The 19,939-nt window shown below is 49.0% G+C and overlaps 1 protein-coding gene across 3 annotated transcripts in view; it reads left to right on the plus strand.

Moving 5' to 3' along the window:
- Positions 1–210: 210 nt before the first annotated feature.
- GABRQ (gamma-aminobutyric acid type A receptor subunit theta) overlaps positions 211–19,939 on the plus strand; it is an 83,482-nt gene continuing 63,753 nt past the window's right edge. For 2 of the 3 annotated variants that reach the window (XM_075007644.1, XM_075007645.1), the window contains exons 1-2: positions 211–290; positions 4,474–4,562. In XM_075007644.1, the coding sequence (XP_074863745.1) occupies positions 211–290; positions 4,474–4,562 (169 nt within the window). Of the gene's footprint in view, positions 291–870; positions 885–4,473; positions 4,563–19,939 lie in introns of those variants that run through there. The other variant, XM_075007646.1, reaches the window with a different exon arrangement.

Consider the following 19,939-nt stretch of genomic DNA (forward strand, 5'->3'; position numbering starts at 1 on the left):
CTGAAGGGAGGGGGGAATACATATTTCCCCCACTTTTTTTTTTTTTACTGTCTTGTGCTTTTTAAAAACATAAAGGAAATTGTTTGTTGCCTTCTTTTCTTTTCTTTTTCTTTTCTTTTCTTTTCTTTTCTTTTTTTTTTGGAGGGGGATTTCAGAAGATCTTCCCCTCCCCTCCCAACATATTTTTTCCCCTCCATCGTGTTTGTGGAAATGTGGAGATTTCAGGCAGACAGATTGAGTGCAATTGTCTCTGCTGTAGCAGCGCTTTGTCTCGCCTGCTGTGCGCAAAGGTAAGAATTTGGTTTCCAGGATGCAGGGACAGAATGTGGGGGGGGCTTGTAGGAGTGAACTGGGGGGGGGGTTTGTGGTGGTGGTGGTGGGGGGTCTCTTCTCCTGACTGCTTTCCTGGTAGCTGCTGTTTGTTATTTCCTAGTCAGTTGCATGCTAGTGGGAGGAAGGGTGCTCATGACTGGGAACTGGAGCAAGCTCTCTGCAGATGGAGCTCACCTCACAGCTCCTTTGCTTCAGAGTCTCCTACTGTAAGGGAAACTGACGTGAATTTGGGGGAAATGATAACATGAAGCCTTGTGCTGGGGAACATGGTGTACAGCAAGCAGAGATGGAACTGAATGCAAGCTGGGGTCTGTATAGATCAGTGATACATGGAAAACCACACGCTGCCTGATATGGCCATACAATGTGGCTGCAGACACAGAAGGCACACGCATCCACACTCACGCACGTCTGTGTGTGTGTATTCATATGCACTGTGCATGACACATGGAACCCATCCATCCTTTGTGAATGCAGATTTATTCAGAGCTTGCACACTTGTAAATATAACCATCTGTATACCTGTGCAGTGTGTGCACATCTGTGCATGAGTGCACTGATATATATTCACAAGTGTAGAGTCCTGTGCCAAATCATATCACTTATACAGGGGACAGCATACTAGCTGTGCAATTCAATGCATGTGTCCACGGATACCTACTTACTAACGTTCTGCATACACACACGCGGCCATATGACGAGACATGCATTCACACATGTATACAGAAACAGAGTGGACAACGTAGGCAGAGTGCATCTATCCATGTCTGCATAAATATTTATCCACTGATCACACACCTACAGTGTCTACACTCATTTTCAGTTCACACATGCGCATTTGCAAGGGATGCACTCATCAGAACATTAATAGGAACGGTAATTATGCTTTGGGTATGGACTCACACTGCCTTGCCTATATAATATTACATTATATTAAAAGCTACACAAGTCCAGGCACCGATAGTAGATAGCTATAGATATATACACAGATCTGTGTTCCCTATTTACACAAAGGCACAAAGCAACCACATATGCACATATGCAGATTCATGGCCACACATGAGCCTTCACTCCTACTGTTTAACGCGTGACACACACACACTGAAAAATAAACACATATTCATGCGATTGCATATGCGCGTGTGGCTCCTGCCCACTCGTGTACGCTCAGGCACGTGTTTGACACCTGTACTGCACAGGCTCTAGTTGACATCCTGTAAACACATGTCCTCCTCACGTGCATGAATCTAAATGTACACACACACACACACACACACACACACCCAGGCTCACTCAAGCATCTTGCACACACATATAGGCTCTATGAATTTGGATGTTTGTATACCTGTGCAGTGGTTGTGCATACCTGCTTGGCTTCAAGTGCACATGTTGTCAGAGTGTGAATTGTATCCTGCCCGGATACACACTCACATGCAGGAAGATTTGAGGCTTAGCTCCAGACACATGACAGATTGTTATTTTGTTTATTCGGAGGGGAGGAAAATGGCTTTACAGTATAGGCACAGAACTGAGAGGCAGAAGGCTTTGCCCCTACTTTTCTCTTCCCTAGAATAGAACAAACTCCCATGGACTTCAGTGGGAGGTGTTTGTAGCTGGTAGGAAAGAATAGGGCACCATGGTTCTAGTCCCAGTTCTCCCACAGACTTCCTGTGAGATTTTGGGTACGTTGCGTACTCCCTCCTGGCCTCAGTTTTCCTGTCTCTAAAATGGAGGTAATGATACTTTCTGACCTCATGGCTGGTTGTGGGGATAAATACACATTTTCAAATTCCATTAAGGAAAGCATTCTATAACTTCAGAGCATTTTGATTGTTATACACGTATATGAAAATCCATGCACCTCATTTTGCACACACATTCACATGTACAGATAATTGTGCACGTGTCTAGAATGTGCACATATATGTACCTACACAGATACCTCAAATGCATATACACATGCACATGGAAATACATGTACAGAGCTACATAAAGCCACGTTTGTGTAGTTCAGGCTTATTTACACAAGTTGACGTAACCTGTGCATGCACAGAAACTAGTGTGTGAGGCTGTACAAACGCATTTATATACATACCTGCATTTCCCTGTGCACTTGGGTACAGACATAACTAAATGAAAAGGGCACATGTATAGGCACCCAGCTGATATTCACTGACAAGTTCATCTGCGTGCCTAGACTGTGTCAAGCTAAGTATGCTGGTTTATGTGTACACTTACAGATTGTGAGGGAAGGTATATGCATTGAAAATCCAGGCACACACCAGCTCATGCATACAGATGAATCCAGCACGAACTGATCAATTTGCCCATGTCCCCACGCTATACTCATGCTCTAGTATCCACACACCTGTAGCCATGGATTTGTACACCTTTACGTTTACGACATGCACACATATCTGTGCATCCAGATGTATAGTGTACACCCACAGATCTATATTTTTACATAGCCATTCACACACTGGGGCATGCACTAGAATCAACTTGCATGAGGATCCAGGTCTGTACACACACTTGTGTATACAGATCTCTGCGCATATGTCTCTCACACATAGTGGTTCAAGAGGACTCATGCACATCCAGTAAATCCATAAACATAATCACAGCCACGTGTGCAAGGATACCCACATGGGGCATGAGGCTATGTCAATGCAAGATGGAAGGGGTAGAGCTGTGTTGCACCTTTAAATCCTAGAATGATTTGCTGTGGAAGGAAGGATGGCCCAGGAGAAGTGTCCTTTTCATGAGATTTTGAGTTTAACTTGTGATTGCAAAGAATGTTGTTTGATGAGGACATGTGTACCCAAGCTCCGTGGAAAATGGGTAATTCTATGGACAGAGCTGGGACGATGGTTGAGTTTGGAGGAAGGTGGGGAGTCACTCGAGTGGAAACATATGCACTTACATGTATTTTGGAGGGCCATTGTAGCGGCTTCTTGCTTCTCAATGTTCCACCAGCACTTCCTTTGCCTCTAGGATTGTTTAATGCAGGAGAACCCTCCCGTTCATAGAACTGGAAGGAATTGAAATGCCAGTAGCAATGGATGTTACCCAATCTCAAGAAGGAAAACACAGGGCTTGGTAGGGACAATATAATGATCTAGGCAAAGATGGACTCTTTTCTCTCTCTAGGACTGTGTTGCTAAGAGCATTTTAGAAGCTGCTGTGATACAGCATGGTAATATATTTATTTTCAGTGACCAAAGATCATAGATCCATGGGGTGTGTAGGAGAGGAGAGCGACTCCTTTGGTGCGTGGCTAACCTGAGAGGATGCCTGGGTGCACAGAATGTGACAGGGAGCTTGTCCAGATGAATGTTTGGGCAGGGGATGAATATCATGGAGGGTGCAGTGAGCATGATGCGTGATGAGCCTGGGTTTGTATCACGTGTGTGTGTATGAGAGGTAGCATGTGCTGAGTGTGTTATAGATGAAGTGGGTGCAGTGTGAGAGGGCGGGGTACATGGAGGTGTGTCACAGGGAAAATTTGTGTGTACTCTGCGCGCGGGTGAGAGAGACACAGAGTGTGTGAATCAGTGGAAGCTTTGTATGTGGGCACAGGAGAAGACAGATCTGTGTACGCTGTGTGTGTGTGTGTGTGTGTGTGTGCGCGCGCAGTATGAGGGAACACAAGGCAGCGAGAAGGAAGTTGAGAGGCTGTAGTGTGTGACAGAGACGGAGGCTGTGTTTTTATAGTGCAGATATATGTTGCAGGAACAGCAGATGAGGGAAGACTGTGCAGTGGGAGAAAGAGAAGGAGGGTCTCCAGGGCCCAAGTAAGGGCCCCAGTGTACCACCCCCTCTAAGGAACAGGCACACTGCAAGGGTGTCCCAGAAGCATGGCCTTGTGTTTGACAGGGTGTGTGCAGGGTGAGGACAGTTGTGGGTGTGTACGCAAGAGTGTGAACATGCGCGTGTGAGAGAGGCCGACAATGGCCGTACGACAGACAAGGAGAGGGCGTCTGTGAGAGGAAGAGCTCACGCCAGTGTGTGAGGCGGGCAGCACGTGTGTGTCTCTGCCTGCGCACCGGGCTTCCGCCTGCCAGCCAGGGAGCGTCTCCACCCTGTGCCTCTCCAGCGTGGGGACAATGACGAGAGCTGCTGCTTCTTCTTCTCTTTCAGCCCCTCCACTGGGAACATTTCTGTGGTGAAAGAGATTGTGGACAAGTTGCTGAAGGGGTATGACGTCCGCCTTAGGCCCGACTTCGGAGGTACGGTGAGCTGGGGTCCTGCACGCAGCGGGCGCTGGGGTACTTTGCAGTTCCAGCTCCATATGTCAGTGCTACCTGTTCCACTGCTAGCAACATGCATCAGCCTGAGCTTTCCCCTTCTCCAGGTTCTATTTCTCTCCTCTCTCTTCCTCTGCCCTCGTCCCCCATTCCTGCACTCTCTCCTTTTGCTTCCTTTGCCATCTCCCCTCAGTTTTCTCTCTCTGCTTGTCACTCTCCATAGCTCCTTCTTTTGCTCTCCCCGGCCTCCTCCCTATTTCCTTTCTCTCTGATCTCTGCTCCCACCGCACCTGTCTCTCCTCTGCTCTCTCCCTTGCCCTTTCTCTACAGTGTCTGTGGCCCGGTGTTTGGCATTCTGGGATCGTTCGCTGGCGGCCGATCCCTGCAACATGCCATTCAGCAGTCAGATAAACTGTGTTGCTCTGGGTTTAACCTCACTCACTGGCTGCCAAAAGCTTAACCTCCTCCACTGCCCTGCCACAGTCCTGCAGCGTGGATCTCACGGACTTTGGCATTTCTGTGGTGGCTACACGGTGACATTGGCTCGCTGAGTATCTCCTTCTGCCCCCTTCCCAGCCTAGTACAATGAGGTAGCTAGCCTTCCTCTTCCCACACCCTCTTTTTCTTGGGCAGAGAGTCTCGCTGTCTGCCCGGTTGGTCAGAATGTGGGCTGACCAAGCTGTTGGGTTGTCTGCCAGGATCCCAGCTGATGAGGTGGACCAAGGGGTAAGGTGAAGTTTGTGGTCATCTCTGTGGAATGCTCCGTCCCTCCATAGGGGGAACATGGCCGTCTGCTTGTCCCGGCTGGCAGGGATTTCCAGCCTCCTGGGCACCAAAGCAGAGGAAGAGAGAAAAGGGGGGCTTCTTTTCCTTTTGGGGGATCGGGGAAATAATTACAGGGCTGTGAAACCCCATGAGTTGATGTTTAGTGGCACCCACAAAGTAGTGGTGATTGAACTATGGAAACCCAAAAGGAGGGGCTGCGTGATGATGTGAATGTGGAGACACTTTTGCTTGGACTTAGCTCGGCTGGATTATTTTTGGCCTTTCTTGTGGTGCTTTCCCTTCCCGGCAAGTCGGAATTTCTCTCAGAAGCCCTGGGAGTTGCAGGAGACTGAGTGGCTGAAAAGCAGATTCCTATCCTTGGCTTCAAGGAGGAAATGTGCTAGTGACGGTGTAGGACAAAGGTCTCTCATGAGGGGCCTGATTCAAAGCCCACTGAAGTGGATGGCAAGATTCCCACTGGGTTCCAGGAGTGCTGGGTCCATCCTTAAGCACCCTAGTTTCTCTCTGCTCCATAGAGCAGCCATTGTCCCTAATCAATCATCTCAGACTTCCCTCCGCCCCATACAGAGCTGCCCTTATGCACTCACAGTCCAGGCACTTCCCCCACCGTTCCCCACCCAGCTCTCAGGCACATCTCCCATCACTGCTGGTGGAGTCGGGTTTTCAGAAAGGCAAGAACAGTATAATCAGCTGCTGAAATGCAAATTCTAAGGAGGACTGGGGAGTGGGGAGGAAGTGGGGGGACTAAGGGAGAGGTGGAGAGGATGAGACTCTCCCATATAAAATGACTCCTTCATGGTGCAAAGTCGTGCACCATGGAAATTCACTTCACCGGCAGGAAGCAGCAGTCAGCAAAGAAGCGGGAGGTGATGGACTGTCTTTGAATCAGGAGAGCTAGCTGGAAAGGGTGTATTGGGAAAACACAAAATCTCCTTATCAGCTGGCTGTCCCCCCTCGCAGAGGTTGGTGCAGTCACGTTTTATGAGGGGAGAACTGCAGAGGTGCCATAAAAAAAGGCAAGGAAACCACTTAGTAAGTATTATTAGGATACAGCAAAACACGGTAGGTGAGCCAGCTCTGTGCAGGGCCAGCATGGACGTAGGGAGGGTGAGGGCAGTAGTGCTTGTGGAGGAGTGACTCTCCTGTCTCCCCAGAGAGCAAGGCTCAGGGACCTAGAGGGGGCAGGTAGTCGTGCATGGTGTGTTGAAAGACTGATCTGTCGCTGGTTGGTTGTCCCACTTGAGTGCCCACCCAGCAGAGCAGCCCCATGATGCACACTGTCTCTCTTTAAGTGGTTTGAAAGCCTTGTCCTGGGCAACGTTCCCGCTAATCTTTTCCAGCCATGCACAGATTTTTTCCATCCTTGTGCGGAATAATTTTTGTGTGTGCCAGGTAACGTGCGGTGGTGCACCACCAGCAGAAACAAAAACCTAGCCAGGGGCACTCTGCTTACCAGTGGGGTGGCATGGGAATCTCTTCTGCATGGCTGCCCAAGTGCACAGCTTACGGGGACACTGCTCCTGGGACTGAGGCCAGAGTTGCTGGCAAGGTGACCATATTTTTCCAAATAGAAAAAGGGACATTGAAGGGGTCTGGCCTGAGGTCCTCCACCCCTGTGAGGTCCTGAGCTCCGCTCCCCTAACCTCCCCATAAGGGGCTGGCTGAAGGCCCCCTCCTCCCTTCCCACCCTGCGTGCGTAGCCTTCCTGCCCATGGGGCTGGTTTCAGGCCTTCCTCTCCCTACCTCTATGCACGGGGCCAGCCTGAGGTTCCTCTCTGCTGCCCACTCACGAAGGTTCAGCATTACTGCTTGTCCTCTTCTTCCCCGCACAGTCCTCCATGCGTTGCTAGGGGGCACCCCCCTCTTTGGGGGGATAAGTAAAAGGCAATAAGTGATCCAGCTCTGGCCCAAGGCTCCTGCCAACGCATGGTCAGTTGGCAGAAGTAAATGGGAGAGATGCCGTTTTGCCAAAAAGCCAGGGCGGCCAGGAGAGGGTTAAAAAAGAGTGGCCAAAATGGGACATATGGTCACCCTTGTGCCGGGTGAGGACCTATGACCAGGGCTGGAGCAGGTGGTCACAGCAGCCTCTCCTGGCCTGAAAATCAAGGAGAAGGTCTCTGATTTTCCAAGCTGTGTTTGAAAGTGCTCACTGTATCTCCAGAATAAGAGTGGAGAGGGAGCCCTCCCCCCCCAGGATTGTGTTTAGTTGTGGGTTTCCAAACTTTATTATAAAAGGCTCTGTTCCTTTCCTTTCCATTCTGAAGGGCTCAATAGCCCCACCAGGCTTACAGTCTGAGCCAGCAGAGCCCGCTTCTCCCACACAGCCCCTTTCAACAGCCTTGGCACTCTGAGACGGAAAGGGGTGTGGAGCCTCCCTGGCAGAGCCTGAAACAGAGAACTACATGGAGCAGTAGGAGTTGGACTGAGCCCCAGGACCACAGAAGGGTCCCCACCAGTCAGGAGAGGGTGACACATTTCAGTCACTGTTGACCTAGTGAGGGAACATGAAAGTCTGTGTGAACCAGCACCCAGAACTGTCTGGCTTCCTGGGACATTGGGCTGCATCTGTGGCAGCAGCCATCCTGTCACAGCACTGGATGACTACGGCTCACGGTGTTTTCTAGCTCATTTATGACAACTCGGGTAATGCTGTGGAGGCTGTGGGGGACCATGTCTCCCCTCTCCCAGGGATGTGTGGAAGCCAGGGAAGTAACTGAGAGCTCAGGCCCACAAGCCGCCAGAGGGGGTTACGCTGGCTCCCAGCTGGGATTGACTTGTCCCTACGCTGCTTCTATGCCCCAGTCCCAGGCCACGGTGAGGGAGGCACAAAGGCCTACACCCTCCACCATATTTAGGCACCTTGCACCTTTGAGGCTCTGTCCCAAAGCAGAGTTCCTCCTCACAGCCAACTCTGCACTCGCAGAGCTGCTGGGGCGGGCCGAGCTGCTCTCCAGAGCTCTCAGCGGCGCCAGTTTGTCACCCGTGAGGTATCATCTCTTAGCGCGTGCCCCTCATTGCTTGGCTGCCGTGCATCATTGCTGCACCTTGAGCCACCAATGGGGAGCTGCCCGAGCAGCCTCAGCCTTTCCAAGGAATCCCAGGGTCTTTTTCTGGCCTGGTAGTGTTCTGCCCTCCCCTTACTATGGTCCAGACTCCAAGCTCCTGCTGCCTCTTTTTCTCACATGCACAGTCTTACCCTACTTTACCCCTCCCTCCACCCCAAGCAAACCTCCATCTCCCCATCCATCCCAGTGTGCTGCTGTGCACGCCACCTGTCTTCTTGCCAGGCCCAAGTTACAGATCCAACTCCCTCTCCCTCCTCCACACACTTGCTCACTACAAGCCCAAATTGCCCCCACCCCATTCTCATTGTTTCTGCCTCTCCCTGCTGCCTGTATCCCATTTTCTGTCTTCGCTGCCTATTGCTAGAAGGTGAGTGAGTGGCCAGAGAGGGTGGAATCCAACCCAGCAATGATAGTTCCCTTCTACCCCTGCCTCCCCCGTAGAAAACACTGAACAAAGGGAATCTCTCCAGGGCTTCTGACCTCACATGCATGCACACTCCTTCTCCAAGGCTCTCTCCATCCCAGCATCCCTGTGCACTGCCCAGACACGGGGCCTTGGCAGAGCTGAATGCTGTTCACTGCTCCCCAGCTCTCTCCAAGCGAGAAAGAGAACTCCAACTAATGCCAAAAGGAGGACAGGCCTGCTGGGGATTGCAGTTCACTTTTTAATTTTGAGATGCCTCGTTAGCTCCAGGCCAAGCTGAGCGGATGAGAGGCGTCAGCCGCTCACTTCCCTCCCCTGCCACTTTGAAGCCCATTGGACTGATGAGAAGGTTGGCTCTCAGGGCTGGGACACGGCAGGAGTGCGGTATTCAGTGGTTCAGCTGCACCGGGAGTGGAGTGGAAGGAGGCGCCTGGCGAATCTTGGCCCACCTTCCCCAGACAGACAGCCGGACTCAGACCTGGCTGTCCACAAGTTGCTAGCTGGGGAGGTAGATCTTGAGTGATGGGGAGCATGGAGGTAATTCAGGGGATTGACTCATCTGTGGCTCGCCTCTGAGGAGCTCAGGTGTTAAATCTCACTAGCCTGAGTGACAGATTTGTTGCGTTGGACAGTCGGTGCCTAGCTCCCAGCTAACAATGGGCTTCCTCTGGGTGTGGGTGTTCGTGTGCCCAGTAGGACTTGGAGATGGGCTCTGACTGGAATAGACGAGGGCTGTACAAGAGCAGCCTGAGAGACCTTGTCAGAACTGTGGGGGGTCCCCGTACTTGAATACAAGGGGGTGCTACAGGGGACAACTCAGATCTCAGTACTGGTAGAGGAAGAACAGGGGCGGGGAGAGGGCCAGAGACTGAGGGGCTTTGGCTGAGCTGAGGGAGAAGAGCAGGTTCCCAGCACGCTCCCTGCCTGCCCTGGCCCTGTGCCGCTTCTGGAACCAGCTGGCATGTCCCTGCGGGTCCTGGTGAGGGGAGAGAGGCTCCTCAGGCTGCCCCAACCCTGAGCACTGATTCCGTAACTCCCACTGGCTGGGAACTATGGTCAATGGGAGCTGTGGGGGCAGTGTCTGTGGGCACAGGCAGCAGGTGGAGGCTTCCGGCCTCCCCTGGGTCCATAGGGATACGTCAGGTGCCTCCAGGAGCGGTGCAAGGCTCGGGCATGCAGGGAGCCACTGTGCCATTGACCAGGAGCCAACTGAGATAAATATTGCCTGACCAGAATCCGGGCCCCTCACGCCCTTCTGCACTCCAACCCCCTGCCCCAGTCCTGAGCCCCTCCCCTCACCCAAACACCCTGCCGTCGGCCACACCCCACCCTCCCTCCCTTGCCCAGCCTGGATCCCCCTCCTGCACCCAAACACCCTCCCAGAGCCCGCACACGCTACCCCCCTGCTCCAACCTAACAAAAGTGAGTGGGGTGGGGAGCAGCAAGTGACAGAGAGAGGGGGATGCCGCGAGGAGCGCAGGTCCTTGGAGAAGGGATGGGGCAGCAGCAGGGCAGTGGTGTTTGGGTCTGGGTAGTTTGACAGTTGTCAGCCCTGGTTGTGTGGGATCCAGCAGGCTACACCAGGGGTGCATTGGCAGAGAGGTGCACAGGCCTCATGTCTTAGGAGAGAAGCTATGATGGGGGCCAGACGAAGGGAGTGCAGGAAGGTGTCACAGCAGCACCCTGCGCCACAGTGTCTGGCTTTAGTAAGGGCTCTGAAGCCTCTCACTTTGGGGAAGCATCCACTGCAATGTTTAAAAAAAAAGAGAGAGAAAAAGGGGCAAATTAAGAAGGAATTGCCCCAGATCAGAGAAGGAGATGCAGGAATCGGCGCAAGAATCCTGCTCAGCGCAGTGACTCAGCTGCTCCCAGTTGGTGTGTCGCTGCCCAAAACTTCACAAGAGTTTCAAGCAGACTGCCCTGCTTCCAGAGAGCCGGCTTTCCCCACATCAGTTATGTTTTGGTAGGTGTAGCCAGGGGGAACAAGATTTTCTCCGTGTCTTCCTCCCACCGATAAAGCAGGGGCTCTAGGTCTCTGCGCTCCAGGGGTTTTGTGCATTGTGTGTCAGGGAAGAGGGAATGATGTGGGATCCTAAAAGAGCTAATACAAGTCCTTCTATTGCGAAGCTCTGAGGTCCAACAGCCTGTCCTGCTCCCTTCTCTCTACAGCTTTTCCTGGGGAGACTAAGCTACAGTTTATGGCGTCCGGTTTTTCAAAAATTTCAGAATGCCCCGTCTATGCTCACTTTCACCTGTGCCTCCTTATGGATGTAAACTGCCCTGCTGCAGCCACTTCCACACTTCTGTCCTCCCCCTTCTCCTCACAGATTCCCCTCCCCATCCTGCCCTCCCTCCCTCCCACACACACATCCTCGTCCCTTCCTCATGAATCCTCCTTCGCTTCCCTCAGGCTCACAGATACGTGTCTTCTCCCCTCTCCTCGTGGATTCCCCTCACCCCAACACACACATCTGTCCTCTTGCCTTTCCTCGTGGAACCCCTTCCCCCAACACAAACACCCACACCTGTCCTCTCCCTTCTCCTCACATAGCCCCCTTCGTCAGACACACACACCTGTTCTCGATCCACGCAGGCCTCCTGTTCCCCTCAGACACACACTTGTCCCCATCCCTCTTGTCAGAGACCCAGATTTCCTACACGTGCAGACACACACACCTCTTCCCCATCTCACTACAAACAAATTTTCTTCCCTCGACACCATTTCATACTTGTGCTAACCCACTCCTAGTACGGACCCAAATTCTCCACCGTCACATCCCCCCCCACACACTTTTACCTCCTCTCTGCCCCTCAGGACAGATCCCAATTTCCCTCCATCTCATTTCTCATCCCCTCACCATTCCTTGTCACCTGTCACTGCTCCCACACATCCCCTGCCCTCACCCCCTCAACCTCCCTCTTGCCTGCCCCTCATTTCAGCCCCAAACTCCCCTCCGGGTCTGCTTGTACTTTCTCCGCTGTTGGCGAGTGGGAAGGATGGAGGTCAGTGGAATGCGAACCTCAGCCATTAGAAGCTGTGTGACATCCACATTTGAAATCTCAAATAGGAAAAATAAATGATGGCTGATGTATAATATGTTGTAGCAAAACATTGTCAGTGGTCCAGGCTCCTGAAGTGACCGTGCTGGAAGGCTGGGACACCAAGTTGGCTGAAGAGAAAGCAGCAAGAGCGGGCAGGGAGCCCAAGCTGTAGCCCTCATGGCCCAGTGTTTGACAGCTGTAAAATGCTTCCTTGGGGCGGTGTTGTAATGAAAGGGGTTAGGCTCATTGTTGTATCTTATTGTGAAAGTACCTCAGACCATTCCCTTTGTCCATTGTGAGGCTTGTGATTTCTGTAGCATGAGGTAAATGGTCATGCACTGAGTTCCCTTAGGAGGTAAATATTATTATCTCCATGAGTTAGCAGGAAGCTTGATCACAGAGAGGGAAAAGGGATTTTAGGTGGCTTGCCCAAAGTCACATACCCAGGTAGAGCCCTGGCTCCTGCCTCCCAGACTGACTGTTAAACTAGTAGGTCTTGACCAGAAGAATGGTGTTTCAGGTCACACATGTACGTACTGTTACACCACCACTGACTGTAGCCAGGCCTTTGTTGGGGGTTTCTCATGCAAAGCCGTACATGCTCTGGAGAGCATGTTGGGTGATGTACCAGGGGAGCCCTGGAGATTGAGGAAGTTGGCTTGGAGATTCAGTAGCTGACAGTTCCCTACCATGAGGCTAGGGGGCATGGTGAATGGTGCCATTTCTGAACTCGAATGCTCGTGGTCACCAATTGGTCCAATTCACAGCCACAGGAAAGGATGTTTGGTTTCGTGCTCTGGCCAAATTTTATTTTGAGGAATTACTTTCTATCCAGTCTGCACAGATGCTTTCTTCTTCTCTTCCTGTCTGAAACTATTGGGTGTCAGGGCTTTCTTCTGTTCTACCGCTACTGCTCTGGATGGCTGCATTTCAAGGGTGGTTTCATTGATTCTTTTTTACCTGTGATGTTATTTATACAGGGCCTTTTGGATCTTTTTGGGTAGATGGCTGTCACTAAATGTGTAGGACAGTATTATAATTAGTTTTCTTTGTGTCACCTGACTCATAATTTTGAAGCATAACCCTTTGTCTATATTGAATATATAGCTCCATTCAGAGCAGGCTGAATAATTTTTAACACAGCATTTCTTCCATAATTTTTGCCTTTTTTTCTGTTCACAAATTATTGATGAACAATTTGTGATTTAATCACATTTATTCATTACTAAAGGTTCTTGGCTGATTCTTGGTCTGTAGATTGGTCATAAGCAGTTTGTTGTGATTATTCAGTATGCAAAACATGAGCTGTTTTGAATGGCCTCATGGGTCACATGGTTGTGTCATGTTCCCTGATTGGTGTAGGGACATTCTTAGACTCAGATTTCTGTTTTGAATGATTGCAATGATGAATTTTAAATTCACATTCCACAAATAGTCTCTAATATCTGCTTAAAAGTCACTGTTTTCGTAAACATTCTTGCCAGCAAGCTCACTTACCAGAACATTCCCAGACAGCCAATGCAGAAGGAGTGCAAAAATAACTAAAGTGAATTAATTTAAAAATTGAAAAGTGTTCATGAAAAATATTCACCCGCCTCTTAATCAGAGTATCTCAGAGCACTGTGCAATCCTTAATTTACCAAAACCTCACAACACTCCTAGGAGGTAGGTCAATATTTTTATCTCCATTCATTTGCTGGGAAAAGTGCAGAACTGAGACTATATATGTGTAACACATTGGCTAATTATGTCATTCCTCTGTTACAAATACGGAATCAGAACGTACTAGTGTAATGCAGTGTACTCATGTAATGTAGTTCCCTTAGGTCCAGGGGTAAAGTTTGAGATGGAAGGTCAGAGGTTCTGTCTTTGCTGATAAAATAAGAAAAGTCGTGCTGGGTGAGACCAAAGGTCAGTCTAGCCCAGCATCCCGTCTTCCAACGGTGGCCAGTGCAAGATACCCCAGAGGGGATGAATAGAACTGGTCTCCTGTAAGTCATTCCTAGCTTATGATAAACAGAGGCTAGGAACACCATCTTTGTTCATCCTGGCTAATAGCTATTGATGGACCTATGCTCCATGAATGTGTCTAGTTCTTTTGTAAATCCTATTATAGTCTTGATAAACCATGGTGGGCTGTATTAGCTAGGTGCATGCACAGAAACAGTTTGTGTGACGGCTGCACTTGACAGTAGCATGCAACTCATTAAAGGAATGAAGTCCATGTGTGTAAAAGGTGAAATGCACCAGAAAGCAGAAGAACCCTGTAAGCAAGAATAGACCTGTTCAGTGGATAGGGTTTCCATATCTCAAACCCATTGTTCTTGTTCCCATTGCACACAAGTCAACATAATTCTTCATGGCAGTCCTCTGTACTGGTCTGCAAGGGAATCAGAATGTGCTCTATGCAGGTTATGTGCTTCATGATGGTTCAGATGTCATTATAGCATTATTCAGATACAGAAAGGGTTATTCTTCTATCTCCAGCATTTTTCTTTCCCATTGTTGTGTGGAGGAGCTTAGAAATCTCTTTCTTCCTTTTTTCTTCCTTTTCCTTACCCTTTCCTGCCCCCCATACTTGGTCCCTTTTTCCTCACACTGACACTAGAATACTGCTGTTAACTGGTTGCAGAATCAGAGATACCTGTGCTCTCGGCAGGGGTGAGTCCCAGTTGACCTGAACAGATCTCAGGACCTCTTAGTTCCAGTCTGGGAAGGCTGGACGTGTGGTTAGGTGGGAAAAGAACCTCTGTAAAAAATTGCTTTTTGTTGTTTCATATTTATTCTCCCTCAGCAACTTCCATCTCATATTTGCCCAGTTAATCAGTCAAAACCACATATTTCTACCTGCCAATACAGCAAGCTCAGCCTAGGATCTGGAAATCAAGCTGTGCTCTCCCTGCTTTGGATGCCATCACCAAGCAAAAAGATTCTGTGATCAGGGCCTCATTGGGAATGATTTTTTGGTTGTGTGAGTGTGATTGGCTCTTCTGTAGCATTCTTGCTTCTGTGTAACGGAGAGGAGAAAAGATTCTGTGCTGTGCAGACATTGACTAATGGTCCCTCTCGATTGTCCTATGATGGCGTTTGATCCTGGGGATGCTGGGGTGCACAGACATTAAGAGTTTTGTTCAAAATCAGTGGTAGAGCGAGGATTTGACAAAAGGAGATCTGCTTTCCACAACTGTGAGAGTAGAGCCCTGGCGCTTTCAAGTTCTAAGCCAAAAACATACTCCTTCTCTAGTCTGGATTAGTGTACTCAGCAAGTGGGCAGATAGTTGCCTTCCTAACACAGCTTTAAAATACACAGTGTCACAAGTTTATCTGCCAGTAATTTATTGTCTGATTTATGGGAGGCAGATTTGAACTGATAATAATTGAACTCACAAATATTATTGGACTATCCCGGAGCCGGCTGCATAATGAAACGCTGAATATGTAGATAATGCAATAGGAAGACTGGTCAGAATGTACCTCTCCACCAGCTTTGCATAAGCATCTATAATAAATCCCACCACGAGCTGTCAGCAGATGCTGAACGTAGGTCCTTCAGCACCACAGCACAGGCTTGAGGTAATACGGCAGCTTCAGTTGTCAGCAGCACTACTAGACGTTTATCCACTTTTATGGAGCAGCCACTAGAGGGAGACACGGCATTTAGGTAGTATGTCACTTGTCCTTTCCATGATATAGTATTACTGAAAAACACTTGGATTTAAAGGAAGGCTTCCTGTCAAGGCCTCCCTGTTCTACCCAGCTGAGAAATGATTGTGCTGAATTGTCATTTTAATTTCCAGACTATGATGTCATAACTTCAGCTATGCCATAGGCCCAGCTCAGAGCAGGTCTGGGAAGAAAATCTTTACTGAAATGCACATCTCTTCAGTAGCAGCAAAGTGAATTATTAGCCAGTCCATTGCTGTTCATTTAAATGGTGTCCTTGTTTATAAGTTTGCCCCAGTGAGGAAATCCTTCTTTAAAACTCTTTCTTTAAGGAGGTTTGCTGGGTGTTGGTTAGACTGAATTCCTGTCTGCATCCAGGGAAAGGTGATTTCTCCTGGTCATACTGAGGACTCCATTAATGAGGCAATGAAAGGGGGAAGGCCAGGACTGAAAAGAGCATAGATTCCCCATGCTGAGGAGGTTCATAGATGAGACAGTACAAGGGGAATTTCATGAACAAAACATGAAGAACGAAGTCTAAGTCCTGCATCCATTACAGTTCCGGATGTCCCAGTTTGGGTTCTGAATTTCTATGTAACTCCAGAAGCTGGGTGAGCCCTCACAGTTCTGGCGATGAGTCTATTGAGGGATCAATGTGCATTGAAGCTCAGGACTGATTGAACATAGTGAATTCCCCTTTTCCTACTGGAAATTGCGGCCCCCTTTTCGGGTGTGTGGTGTAGCCCAGGGTGTGAGTCACAATACCAGTAGATCTCAGACTGCAGATGGCTCTGGAAGGGACTTTCCAAAGCATTCAACATTGGCCTAATTCAGATCCCATTGGAGTCAGGGGTAAAATTCCCATTGGCTTCAGTGTCAGCAGAGCTAGGCCAATTCAGAATACTTTTAATAACCTCATCCTATATGGGATCAGTCCTGCAAATCTGCTTGCCCAAGTCCTGGTAGAACATATTCTTCTATTACCTCTCTGCAATGTGCTAGAAAAGTGTTGATAGTGGTTTGGAGAAAGGAGAAACACAGGCACCTCCTGTTAGCTTGAGACTAGGAGCCCATAGAAACCAACTGAAAGCTGCCTATTGTCTTCTGTGAGCTCTCAATCAAATGATGGGTGAGAACAAAAGGAGGCAGGGGAGCACTAATATTGTCTGTTGCCATCCGGAAACTGAGCCTGATTTCCTTTAACTTTGAAGTCTGATGTTAGCAGAGCTCTCCGAAGGGATACAGTTAATCCCTGAAGTGAATGAGAAGAGCTCAGCAGAACTGTATGAGCCTGGGAAGAAAGTTTTGAGAAAGGGAGCGTTGGGGAGGTTTGATGGGAGAAATCATAAAGCAGGAATTTTCTGTATGTGTTCCTGGGTTTTGCCAACAGTTAACTTAACCTCATTGTTTGAGTTTGGAGCAGAAGTTGACAGGCACCTGGATTAATAATGAGTGCTAATAACTTTGATGAATTGTAGAACATGCCTGTGCATATAACAGCCTTACAAAATCCTATTCACCCATCCACCCCAGACAAGTAAATCTTTAGATGGGGACGTGACATACCATTGCTTGTTTTTCTTATAATCAGTTGCGGTGCCAAAATCTGGGCAAGTGGATTTTGTTAAAAGGCTGGTCAACTTTCAGGACCCTTACACGAGGCAATTCTTTGCTGAAAGGATCATAATATCAGCACCCTGGGAGTGGACACTTTCAAAAACAGTTAGAGATTCTGGGAGCCAGTCTAGAATCCCCTTCACCTTTGTGATTTTATCAAGTCACATAATCTTTGGAGTTTTTCTGAAAGCCCCAGCTCCTGCAGTCAAGTGATTAGGAGTGAACCTCGGCATTCGTTAAAAGAAAAGGTTTATAGATAGCGGTGATCAGGTGGAAAGTATGAGCTGAGTGCACCCTAAAGGTTCAGACATCTAACAGTAAAGGAAAAATGATTCCAATTTTTTTTTCTAATCTGATTATTCCTAAAATAATCTCATTACTTTTAAACCAGTCACGTGGTTTTTTTTCAGGCTTGGTTCATGATTTGTAAATGTTTGGCCTTGGCCATACAGGTTGAACCTCTCTAGTCCCATACCCTTGGGACCTGATTGGTGCTGGTCGAGAGAATTTGCCAAACTTTGGGAGGTCTGTATTGTCCAGCAGCATTACTAATACTCCCACTGCTTACTGGGCTCATAGAAGACATTTCCCTCTCTGGGCACAGTTCAGCAGAGGGATTCTTTTGGGCTGTTGTGCACCCCCACTGCTGCCCTATGGCACGCCTAGGCTCTGGCTTCATTCTTAATGTGTGTCCCAGACATTTCCACCTTTTTTTCTGAAGAATTTAGGAGAGAATGAGGTTGTTGAATTATTTGATAGATCTTCTAAAAAAAACTCAGCCTAACACCCACAGCTGGGACCAGATGTTGGGTTCTAAGGCATTTGCTTCTGAAGACTTTTAGAGGTCTGTCTGTGTGCCAGCCACATGGGAAGAGGGAAGTAACATTTGAGCGAAACATTTGTAGTTTGGTCTTTTAAGCTGAAGATTTTCTAAATCTAAAACTTATTTCAGCTGGTGAATGCAACTGCTACCTTGCTGGTTGGTGACATTCTCTCCTTCTGGCCGGTTGGGCTCCATAGTTACATAAATAACCCTGAAAATAAGCCTGAAAATAACCCCAGCATCCAACTGAGAGGTGAGGTGCAAATCAATGATGGATACAGAGGTTCAAAGCTGCTGGTATTGCTGTCTTCCCCAACTGACCAGAGGTGGACATGGGGCAAGTGTCGTCTTCTTTCCCTTATCTCATCCTCTGGGTTTGGGTTGTCATACGAGCATCCACCATCTTCATCTATCCATGGAGTAGTAACACAGGTCCCTGTTTTTAATGACTTGGGATAGCTGATGAGGTTCAACGAGGACAAATGCTCTTAGGACAGAGGAATCCCCAGCCCTGCTGCAGGCTGTGAACTGACTGGCTAAACAGCAGTTCTGCAGAAAAGATCCTGGGGATTATAGTAGATTAGAAGCTGTATATGAACCAGCAGTGTGCCCTTGTAGCCAAGAAGGCTAATGGAACACTGGGGTGCCTTAGTGGGAGCATTGCCAGCAGATTTAGGGAGGTGATTATTCCCCTTTATTTGGTGAGGCTGCATCTGGAGTATGGTGTCCAGTTCTGCGCCCGCTCCCCATTACAGAAAGGATGTGGACCCATTGGAGAGAGTCCAAAACAGGGTAAGAAAAATGATGAGGGGGCTGGAGCACATGACTTATAAGGAGAAGCTGAGGGATTTGGTCTTATTTTGGCTGCAGAAGACGGGAGTAATGGGGGATTTGATAGCAGCCTTCAACTACCTGAAGTGGGGGCTCCAAAGAGGATGGAGAGATGCTCTTCTCAGTGGTGACAGATGACAGCTCAAGGAACAATGGTCTCAAGTTGCAGCGGGGGAAGTGTAGGTTGACTATTAGGAAAAACTATTTCACCAGGAGGGTGGTGAAGCACTAGGATGACTTATGTAGAGGGTTAATAGACTCTCCTTCTCTAGAAGCCATTAAGTCCTGGCTGGACAAATCCCTAGCTGGAATGATTTAGTTGGGATTGGTCCTAGTTGGCCTCATTGACTTCGTATGGTCCCTTCTGACCCTATGATGGTACAATTCTGTGGCTGCTATAAAGGAGGAGAGAAGAGCCTGGAGGGGCGGGGGGAGTTGCCCTCACCTGCTCCTGCTTGGGAGCATGGCAGAGTTAGTCATGGTGGAGCAGGGCCAGTGTTCCAAAGGAACTCAGCTCAACGCTCACAGCTGAGGCCAGATTGGCAGAGCGTTCTGCTCCCATTTAAGCACCTAGCTACTTCCACCCGGTGGCATTGACAGAGCTCAGCAAAGGGTGCATAACATAACAGACAGGTGCTAGTGATCCAATTGATCACCAGCACCTTGGAATCCAAAGGGAAATCTCCCCAGTCCTCCAAATGCTGGAAGGTCAATGGCGGAAGCATGGAAGGATGCTCAGGACTCTAGTAGCAAAGGTTGTCTGACTTCCAGTGGGTGCAGAGCAAACGAGTTCTGGGTGTCTAAGGAAGCAAAGGAGTGCAGATTACAGGAAGGAATTGTAATGCTGTGCCCGTGCAGGGCTCCTACATGGTTACCAGCCTCTTGGTGGCCCTGGGAGAAGGACGTGGGAACAGTTCCCTGTGAATTGCTGTTGTTTTGTTTTTCCCATACACTTACGTCTGTGGTAGTGGACGTTTTGTCAGTTTCATTCTGTTTTCGCACATTGGAAAAGAACGCCCTTGGATTTACATCCCAGGCTGTAAAGTACGCTCTCAGCCCCCAAGAAGCCCTGTCACCTGCCCTCCATTCTCTCTCTATGGCTGCCCGA

This window comes from Carettochelys insculpta, chromosome 13 (assembly GCF_033958435.1).
Source record: "Carettochelys insculpta isolate YL-2023 chromosome 13, ASM3395843v1, whole genome shotgun sequence".
Lineage (NCBI taxonomy): Eukaryota > Metazoa > Chordata > Testudines > Carettochelyidae > Carettochelys > Carettochelys insculpta.